The 11,238-nt window shown below is 42.3% G+C and overlaps 1 protein-coding gene across 1 annotated transcript; it reads right to left on the reverse strand.

Annotated features, from left to right (window-relative positions):
- Positions 1-1,224: 1,224 nt before the first annotated feature.
- SODALDRAFT_332299 (hypothetical protein) lies at positions 1,225-2,468 on the reverse strand. The gene has a single exon (XM_028611671.1). It carries the CDS (start codon positions 2,241-2,243, stop codon positions 1,458-1,460), a length of 786 nt encoding a protein of 261 aa, XP_028467945.1. The 5' UTR covers positions 2,244-2,468; the 3' UTR covers positions 1,225-1,457.
- Positions 2,469-11,238: the final 8,770 nt, after the last annotated feature.

The raw sequence follows: 11,238 nt of genomic DNA on the forward strand, positions 1-11,238 counted from the left end.
AATGGATATAGCAGCACTTTTAATTAAGGGACCTTAGGCTACTTAAATAGTTCCTAGGGATTAGAGTGGTTTAAGATCGCTAATAACGTCGGCTTTAGCTTTCGCTCGAGAACGATATCACCGAAAAGATTAAGGCTTTAGGGATAGATTTCCCCTTTAGTGGGCGTAGGGTTAAAAGCCCTCTTCCTTTTTCTAATATTGTAGAACTATCTACTACTGACTAATAAGCCTTTATAGAATTAATCTATCTATATCTACGGAAGGTGGGTTCTATTAATTACACGGCCTATTAGACTCGGCCTAATATATCTAAAGCCGCTTCGAGGCTTACCGAATTTAATACTAACCCGTTCAAATAGTATCACGATACCGTAGATAGGTATTTAAAGTACCTCACCTCTACTAAGTCCCTATACCTTTACTTTAGACTACGTAATAACCACCTATAGCACGCACTTTACTATACTTCTAATACGGCCTTTAGGGATAACCGTAATTACGGCTTAGTATAGCTCCTAAGACTATACTATATTATTCTTCGGTGGCCTTATAGACTAAAAGATAAATAAGCAAATAAGCGTTATAACCTCTAGCACTAAAGCCGAGCTTATAGCCCTTTCTACTACTACTAGGCAGTATATCGCGATTAGGCGTTTAATTAAGGACCTAACCTTAACCTTTAAAAATAAGCCTTTAACGATATACTACGATAACGACTAAATAAGGATCCTTTTAGAGGCTCTACGCCCTTAGGTTATATCTGGATTACAATATCTAGATATCCACGCCCTTTAGATCCGATAGGTCGTTTAATGGAAAAAGATCCTAATCGCCTGGATCTCGACCTAAGAGATAGTTAGCGATAGGCTAACCAAGGTACTTTCCCTGCAGAAACACAAGGCGTTTATATATCTGCTAGGGATAGAGGTCCTAAGCCAGGGGGGTTAAGGCAATTCATAAAAGGCGCGGTGTTGAGTTTAAAATCTATAGCCTAGATTAACCGTTATTTTTAGTGCCCTTTAGATTAATATTTAGGCACCCGTTTTAGACGTTATTTTAGGGTTAATTTATCCACCTATTTTTACACGTTTTTAACGTTTTTAGGCATAAAAAGAGCGCGCTTTTTAATAAGCCATTTAACCGTTAGATTAATATCTAAGCTCTATTTTACCCTAGATTTACGGCTTTAATTAAGCAGAATAGTTAGGATAAATCCTGCAGTTCTGGGGGGTTATATGAGATACCTACAGCCACCTTATCAGGGTATAACTTACGCTATTTCTATACACGGATAGGGTACTTCCGACCGATACATCCACATCGATTTCCCCTCCTTTTACCTTAGAGTTAGACATTTCCGCAGAGTACTTTTTACTCTTCTTCAATACACACACAGATCTTTTGCGTACCTTATTTATGTGCTGACAGCATCTAACAGCAATAAAAGCTGCATGCTTTCAGGTCTCATTTCGGTAAAGGCTATTCTCTATCGCCTCTTCTGTGTCTTGCCCTGCCTTTTCTTCCCATAAGCGACGAAATACTTGCTCGAGTCTCTGGAGCACGTCGTCTTGATTTTGAGCGATCTGGTAGTGTGCTACGAGTCTGTTTCCCATCAGCTTAAGGCCCGCATCCTGCCCAAGTTCGACGAATCTCGCCGTTGAGCAACCAGCCGCCTTCAAGTCGAGCCAGCACATGTTTGTTTGCACAGGGTAGAGAACCTTTCCCCCGAACCGGGCCCAGAGATCCTCAATCATCTTGGCGACAATATGCGAGTCTTGCAGCAAACCACCCTCGCCGTTGGGTCCTTTGCCGAACGTCTCGTCCACAGCTACCCTTGCTGGCGCGGCAACAACCCCTGCTTGTCGTAGGCCACCACCAATAGACTTGCGGATCCATCTCGCTCTGTTGATGATTTCAGAAGACCCGACCAATATACTGCCAATAGGAGCGCCTAGCCCTTTAGAAAAACAGAGCGACACAGTGTCGCATAAAGAACAGAATTCGACAAGGCTACCAGCTCCGGCTGCAGAGGCCTCCCATAGTCGCGCACCATCACAGTGAAGTGCGATGCGATGCTGTCGTGCAAAGGCGGCAATTCGTTTCATCTCTCTGAGGGGCATGATCACACCATTGAGAGTATTCTCAAGGGTGATTACCTTCGTGGGACAGGAATGGACGTCCTCGTCGATGCATGCGTTTCGGGCAATATCCTCAAGTGTCAGGTAAATGCCGTTCTCTGGCATAACGGTTTGAACCAATGCCCCAGTCAGGAAGGATACTCTAGAATAAAAGAGCGTGTTTTTGAGCAGTTAAAAAAGGGTTCGCACAATTACCGTCTCTGCTAGCTGCAGGGAGGGAATGGATGGACATACCCGCCTGCTTCGTACTGCACGATATGTGAACGATGATCACAGAGGACACCATGTGGTGGCTGGGTAAGGAGCGACCGGAGGGCAAGCTGATTGCCCATTGTACCCGAGAGCACAAGAAGTGCCGCCTCTTTGCCTGTCAAAGCAGCCATGTGTGCTTCCAGGTCTATTGTGGTATGGTCCTCCATGAAGACATCATCCAGCAGAGAGCATCCCTCCACGGCCGAGAGCATCACCGGTGTCGGCGTCGTCATAGTGTCGCCTTGGGACAATGAGATGTCAACTTCATTGCCAGCCTGTCCGTAATAGGGACTTACTTCTCAAGTCCACGCCTGCCGGCCCCGTGTGGCCGAGCCACGTGCAACCCGTCCTGGGCTGGCTGATGACATCTGTTTCAAGATGGGCAAGCACAGAATAAGGTCTGGACCAGCCACGTCCAAAAGGCCACTGGGCTGACTGGTACTGTATGGATACTCTGTGGGTGCGACGAAAGAGCCGGCTGAAAGGCTTTGGATAGCGAGGCAGTGTTGCCGACATTCCTGTTGTTGCAGTGCGAACTACCAGGATGACTGACGGGGGTTAAGCCTAATAAATGTCGAAGTGTTAAACATTGAAGTTAACTGACGAATATCGAACAGACCATAGTCTTTTCTGTTACGTAACGGGCCGGATTACTAAGATTATCATCCGGGTACACGCTTACAGAATCTGCACTATATAAAATGGGCCCTACTAGGGCGCCCGTACAGATAAATATTTTGCCCGTAATATGGTGGGGCCCACTAAGCATGATTAGTGACCTAAGTACCAACCTATTTTGTATGTATACTTTAGGTACCTAAACACATAGATACAGGAGTAGAGAGTCAATTAAAGGGCAAACACAAACCGAAGCACTAAACCACTATAATCACTATCGCGAACTATCACGATAACCCTACTATTTAAGAAGAGCCGCAGGGTCGTTCTTCAGCTATTATAATCTGCTATATCGTGGGTTATGTTGGTGCCTTAATTGATGGTGTGCGAAAAAGACGGGTGGGTGGATAAGTTAGAAAAGGTGCTGTATCTATGTGTTTGGGTACCTAAAGTGTATATATAAAATGGGATGGTACTTAGGTCACTAATCATGCTTGGCGGGCCCCACCATATTACGGGCAAAATACTCATCTGTACGGGCGCGCTAGTAGGGCCCTATAAAATACGGTGGCAGCGGTTGTCGCATGGGCAGGACCACGATATGGTCTATAGGGGATCCAGGGGGGATCCACTCTATGACTAAGGGCTCCGGATATCGGGGACTTTGGGTATTAGGATATGATAAGGGTGGATACCGGAAAAGACCGGATAGGATCTAAATGATATAGTACCTATAATACAGTCTTCACCACCTAAATTAAGGGTATAAGAGACTCTCCTAGATATAACTTAATATAATATATATACACGAGATTTCTGCTTTACTAAGTTAATTATTTAATTGTCTATTTAATATACGATAGTTATAAGCCCGGTTTATAACGCCTAAATGATAGATATTAATAAGGCTACGCTTATTCCACTATAAAGAAGTAATCATATCTATATAAACACTCTTAAATAACTATTATCAACTTAATTAGAGTAATTAAGAGATTAATTAACCAACATATTAATTAACTAACTGATAAACGATAATCTAGTAAAGATATTTTCTAGTATATCTAACACCGAATAAAAGGCGGCCGCTACCACTCTCGTTAACTAAAGGGATTAGGTAGTTTAGGAGCGCGCCGTACGCGGTGAATCGGCCTCCTACTAGGATAACTACCTTAATCTAAAGCTAAGCGATAAGGAGGCTAACGCCTATCTCCTCCTTATACCTATACCCCCTAACATTCGTAAATACGAAGCCCTTATTATAGACCCTAACGCGGAGGAGGCCACGGCCACTACCGTCACGGCTACTCCGTCTTCTACTATTATACTAAAGGGCGATAAGGCCACGGATACTATAGAAGGCACGGCTACCACGGCCGCTATTACGGCTACCGGTAAGAAGAAGACGGGCGCCCGCTATAAGGCCACGGCCACGGCTATACTAAAAAAGCCCCTGACTAGGACGCCTATATCTATTAACGACCTCTCTAAAAAGGGGCGTACGTATTACCTATAAGACCGCCGTGTATACCGCGAGGAAAAGGTAGACTACGACGCGTAGTAAAAGGAATTTAACGAGGTATATTCCTATATCGAAGGAACTATCTATACTATATTATATAACCTCCTCGCCTAGCTATAGAATAATACCGTAAATAACCTATAGGCCTAGATTACCCTCCTATACGCGTACGTAGGACTAATACCTATAGACCTCTATAAGGAAGCCCTAGTTCTATACTAATACTACAGTACGCCTATAAAGGCTATACCTAAGGATATAGACGCCTAGGTAGTAAGCTAGAAAATAGCGATAATACAGTATAAATATATAGGCGTTATAGAGCTATTAAGCACGGACTATTAGGCTGAAGACGCGTTAAAAGCTATTAGACCTATCGGCTAAGAATAGAGTAATAACTACCTGGTAAATAACTATGATAAGATTACGGAAAACGAGCTAACGATTAACGACTTTATAAAGGCTTTACGTGCGGTTCTTAGTAATATAAAGAGCCTATAATCCACCGCTATAAAGCCTAGAGTCGGGAGAGGCACCTTTAATACCCTTAGGGACCTCCCCGATACTAAGGATACTACTACTACTAATAACGATAATAATAAGAAGCGCCCTTATAGTGATACGTCCGTAAAGGCTATCCCTCCCGTAATAAGGAGGCTTTATAAGATATACGAAAACACCTATACCACCGCCGCCTATAAGTACGTAAGGCCGGATATACGCCTTTATACCTAGTATAGCCGTGAAGATATTATAAAGGTTACGGAAAAGAAGATACGTAATTATAGTTTTAATAGCCGCGTAGACACCGCGATATAGAAGAGGCGGGAAGCCTTAGGGGCTATTACCGCTAATAAGATAGAGGGAATCTAGGAAGATTAACTCTATAATACTACGCCTACTATAGTTTATAAAGACCTGTCTATTACTGCGACGGGGAGACTAGGAGCCCCCCTAACCTAGGGGGTAGCGTGTCGTCGTACGATAATACGATTAAGATTATAATAAGAATAGGGGATATCCGTTTCTATTAACTAAGCTAGAGCGCTATTATACTACGCAATCCTAGACTTAGGATCGTTAATCTATATCTTTAATAATTAAGGCCGTTTTACGGCCGTTAGACTACCCACGGTTAATTTATTAACGCTTTAGGTGGGTACTTATAAGGCTCCTATCCTCGGATACAGAGATATTAAGCTACGTATATAATCTCTATTAGGTATAAAGAGGCTATTACGCCTCCGTGACGTTATATACTATAAGGAATTCGTTACTAATATCGTCTCGGAACGCTAGCTACGCCTATAAGGTTACTGCTAGAATACCGTAAATAATACTATTATTAGCTCCGCCGATAACCGGCCTATCTATAAGCTGCTAGATATCCAAGGCTAGTATATAATTAAGCGCGCGGAAGCCGCGGCCGCTACCGCATTTATAGTCTTAGTAAGGCACCCCCGCGATAACCCGTATAGAAGATCACGATAACCGCGGTAACCGTAGAAGACCACGGTATAACGGTGGTATAAACGCCTTGGCTATTATAGCACCGATACTCTTATAAAGATCGTCGACGCTATTTAGGGGGTAAAGATAAAGGGACTACGTATAACGGACTATAATGCGTGTGGATAGTCGTAAGTGCCTACGTAGATCCGGCGGATACTATCCTTTTACCCGTTAAAGCCCGGAGAGGCCTTAGCTATTAAGTTTTATAATCTAAAAGAGTCGAAATCGCTAGGCCGCCTATATAAGTCTATTATATTCGTTATAGACGTGTTTATAGGTTATACGTGGGATTACTACCTATAGAAGAGAGACTAAGGCTTTATCCTATACGCGTTAAAAGAAGTTTTTACCCTGCTTAAGACCTAATTCGATATTAGGCTATATATCCTATAAGCCGATTCTAAGATATTTTAGTACCTAGAAGTCGTTGCTTTCCTCGCTGCTAAGGGGGTGGAAGGTTAGCTGTCGGTACTATATTTATAGGATTAGAACAGCGTTATAGAACAGATTAGAGGTATCGTTAAAAGGAGGGCGAGGGCTATAAGGATTAGGGCTAATCTGTCTATATCTATCTAGTCTAAGATTTTTAAGACTGCTATATATCTATATAATAGGACGCCACGATATATTAACGACTAACGAACGCTATACGAAGGCCTACGCGACCGTTAACCTACCCTTATGTACCTGCGAGTATGCGGCTATAAAGCCTTTATAAAGACGCGCGATACCTAAGCTAAAAGAAACCGCCTATAGAGGCTAGAACCGAAGGTATAGATCGGTTATTATATCGGATAATAATCCTCGAATAGCTTCCGTATTTAGCTACTACACCTAACGGATATTATCACTATAAGAGATATAGTCTTTAACGAAGATAAGATATTTAACGGCAGGATTAAAATGCTATAAGCTATAGCTTCCGCTAAGGAAATCGGGGAACGCCTATAATCTATCCGTATTACCTAATCTAATAAGACCGCGAATAGGCTACTATTAAGAGGTATAGCCGTAGACGTATTAGATCTCGAGTCGGAAGACTCTAACGCTACCGCTATTACTACGGATACTGCTATTACTATAGGAGAAGACTATACTACCGTTATTACTACGGGTAAAGGCGACACTACCGCTATTACCACGGATAACGGCGAGGCCGTCGCTATTACTATAAAAGAGGCCACTACTATTACTATAGATAAGATTCTAAATCTATAGCCTAATAACTAGGCTATAGATTTAAAACCTCGTAACTCTAACGCTACCGCTATTACCACGGGAGAGGCTACCGCTATTACTACGGACACTTCACGGTTTACTACTACGAGGTTTAAACTGTTTCCTACGTCTTTAATATCCCCGGAAGATCCCGCACGCGCGTTCCTTATAATATTAGCGGCAGTTAGGAGAATTAAGGTAAAAGAATACGATAACTATTAACGGATAGCCGCGGATACCCTTACTGGGTGCCCGTTAGCCGTATACCCGTCGGCCGCGCGCCTATCTATCGCAAGAACTATCGTAAGTCTATACATAACTAAGCAGGTCTAGAACGATAACACCTAAAAGGCGTTCTTTAACGCTGGCAGGACTTATAACCCCACACGCGCGAGGAAGTAAGCTATTAACGACGGCGATATCGGTGCTATAGATTCTACTCCCTCTAATACCTTTTAGCCGCTATCGTATATAACCCGCTAGGATCTCCCGCCTCCACTAAAGCACCACCGCGATATGCCCCTCTACCCGTTATAGGAGCGGTGGTTATAGGCCGAGGGGGAATACCTTAAAGGGCACTAATAAATAGGCTACTAATAGGAGGTAGGTGGTAATTAGGCTAATAAGTAATAAGTCCTCGCCTATAGATAGGTATACACCTATAAGTTAGTTAAAGAAGAAGGGCACCCTCCTTAAGTATAAGGCACGCCTTATAGTCCGAGGGGATTAATAAAAACGGTTAGAGACTGAAGATAACTACGCCGTAACGCTAGCCTCACGGTCTTTCCGTATACTAATAGCGATCGCCGCCCGATGTAAGCTAGAGATAAGATAGTTTAATACCGTTAACGCGTTCATTAACGCTAGCCTTAAAGAAAAGGTGTTTATAAAGATACCGTGAGGCTACGAAGTACTAGGTAAGGTCCTGCTACTACGGAAAGCCCTCTTCAGTTTAAGGGTATTGCTATTACTATAGTAAGAGGAGTTTAGCGGCATACTATAGAGGATAGGCTTTATAGCCGTCCCTAATAACCCCTATATTATAATCCGCGACGGTTTAATTCTATTCTTCTACATTAACGATATCGGACTTATGTACTATAAAGACCGTAAGATAGACGCCGACGACCTCGAGGCTACCCTTAAGCGAAGCTATAGGTTATTAGGAGACAAAGAAATCCGTTAGTTCCTAGGAATTAAGGTCCTAAGGGATAAAGCCACCTATAGGTTATAGCTATTATAATCCTCCTACGTGAAGAAGATCGCAGTTAAATACTACGTAGATATACTTTGCCGAAAACTACTAAAGGTCCTATTATCTACGGAGGTGGTAATACCCCGAGATAGTACCCGCGTATCGATTCCCGAGGTCCGTTAGTATTAGGGAATAATCGGTTCTATCCTATACGCCGCTATCGTGATAAGACCCGATATCGCGTTCGCTTACTTAAAGCTTTTCCTAATATAACGTTAACCCCTTCTCTAACTATCTTAAGAGGGCTTAATAAGTACTACTATTCCTATACTATACGAGACACCACTACTTAGAATTCGGTAGGGATAGACTCTTCCTAATAGTAAGCGACGCGTCCTTTAGAGATAATCTAGACCGTAAGAGCTTGTAAGGATATACGATAAAGCTTTTCGGCGGCACCGTTAACTAGAAGGCGGGTAAATAACCGACGGTCATAACGTCGTTAATAGAGTCGGAACTACTCGCTCTCACCGAGGCAGCTAAGGAGACGCTATTCGTTAGCGAGATATTAAGGGATTTAGAGCTGCGGCTAGACTAATAATAGCTATAGCCATACTACGATAATTAATAGACTATTAACCTTATTAATAAGAAGACATAACGCCTACGAATAAGGCTGCGGCACGTCGATATTGATAACTAGTAGGCGCGTTAGTCAGTATAGTAGGGCCTTTTTAAGGTTATGTACGTTAACACGAAGGAGATAATCGCGGACGGCTTAATGAAGGCACTACCGGAGGCAGGAATTAAAAGACTATAGTAATAGCTTAATTTATCGGATTAAATAGACCGTATCGAGTAGTCTAAACGACTACACGAAGAGATTAAACGCGCTAAAGCGGCCGTAACGAAGGCCCCCGACGGCGTGGCAGATTCGATAGATATAGATCTAATTAATTAGATCCGGCTAATCAGGATCAAGGAACTAATTAAGATAGAATTAAATTAAACGGTTAAATAGGGCGGATTTAGATCCCTTTTACGAGGGCGTTTTCCCTTAACGGTTAATTTTACGATAGAAAAGTTAAGAGCGTCTGGTTTAAACCGAAGCCTCTGATTAGTTAGTTAACCTAGGAAGACCCACCTTAACTAAGGGGGTGTGTCGTATAGGCAGGACTACGATATAGTCTATAGGGGATCTAGGGAGGATCCACTCTATAACTAAGGGCTCCGGATATCGGGGACTTCGGGTATCAGGATGTAATAAGGGTGGATACCGGAAAAGACCGGATAGGATCCAAATAACATAGTACCCATAACAGAGTCTTCACCACCTAAATTAAGGGCATAAGAGACTCTCCTAGATGTAACTTGACATAATACACACACACGAGATTTCTGCTCTACTAAGTTAATCATTCAAGTGCCTATTTGACGTGCGACAGCGGTTCCCTAATAGTCCGATATAGTAATAATTATATGTAATTGCCTTAATTAATTTTAACCTATTGTATAACAATTTAGACTACGCTTTATCTAATAATTAACAGTCTTACTTACTAAGCAAAACTCTACCCTTTACCCTTACTACTACGAATTAAAAAGCTATATAGCTACGCCGATATAGTGTGGTAACCTATAACTATTAAGATATCGGAGTAGAAGCCTATTATCCATAAAACCTATCGTGATTAGGAGCTTTAGCGTAGCCACTACGAAGCTACTACTATTAATAATAATGTGTAGGATTATCTACGCTCTAATAATCATATTTACCCTCCTTAAAGGCCTATTTTGCTTTCCTACGCTAACTTCTAGCCTTCGTATTTAACCCAATAAGTAGAAGCTACGCCCTCGTAGTAGTTAGATCCAATACTAACTAGGCAGCGCGCCTTCGACTCGGCGATATAACGCTAGAAGATATAAAGAGATAACTATGCTAAGTACGTTAAGGGTATTAGAACTGTTTTAACCTGGTAGACTAATACTATTAACTAAAGCCGTAAGCTACTACTACGTAACGCCACGCCTAAGGAGGTATTTAAAGCCGTCTGCCATAATACTGCTTACTATATAACTACCCGCCGCGTTAACACCTATAAACAGTATAACGAATATATCCGTAGCGCGCTAATAACCCTTAAGAAGTTATAGGAGTAGTTATCGAGATAGCATGAGCTGCTATAACGCCTTAAAGAGGTTAATTCGAAGCCCGTAACGTATATCTAGGTAGCAGACTTCTTTAGAGGGATATGTATAATCGCTAGACGCGATTAGACCAAAGCCGAGGGACGCCTTTTAGATAAGAAAGTACTCCTCCCTAAGGACCTTTATACTCTTAGTTAAAGATATTTTAAGACTAGACTTAAAGATTAAGGAGAACGTGGTAGCTACCGCGTTATAGTATTCCCTATACTATATACTAGAAGGGATAAGGGCGAAGATACCTTAAAAACTATGGCTAAGCCCGGCAGGAAAGGAGGACGTAGGAAGAATAAAGCGAAGAAGCCCGCTACCTTTTCCACTACCTTTTATAACGGCTTGTTAAAAGTTGTTTACGTATTAAGGCCGAAAATATTATATAGGCCTCGCTAAGAGGTCCGTGCTTCTTGGTCCCGGTTACTGCCGGAGATTATTCCGCGGGCTATAGCCCGTAATAATAGGAGACTTTAGGATAATAATACGCGAGCTCCTAGCCTTATATTACTCTGATAAAAGCACCGGTAGCTTTTATCGGTCTATATAGTAAGTAATAAAGCGTAATAAAAGTAAGTAGAAAATAG

This window comes from Sodiomyces alkalinus (genome assembly GCF_003711515.1).
Source record: "Sodiomyces alkalinus F11 unplaced genomic scaffold SODALscaffold_3, whole genome shotgun sequence".
Lineage (NCBI taxonomy): Eukaryota > Fungi > Ascomycota > Sordariomycetes > Glomerellales > Plectosphaerellaceae > Sodiomyces > Sodiomyces alkalinus.

What these genes read in the sequence shown, in the direction of transcription:
- SODALDRAFT_332299 (XM_028611671.1), bottom strand. Translation starts at nt 2,243, where the DNA reads ATGCCAGAGAACGGCATTTACCTGACACTTGAGGATATTGCCCGAAAC.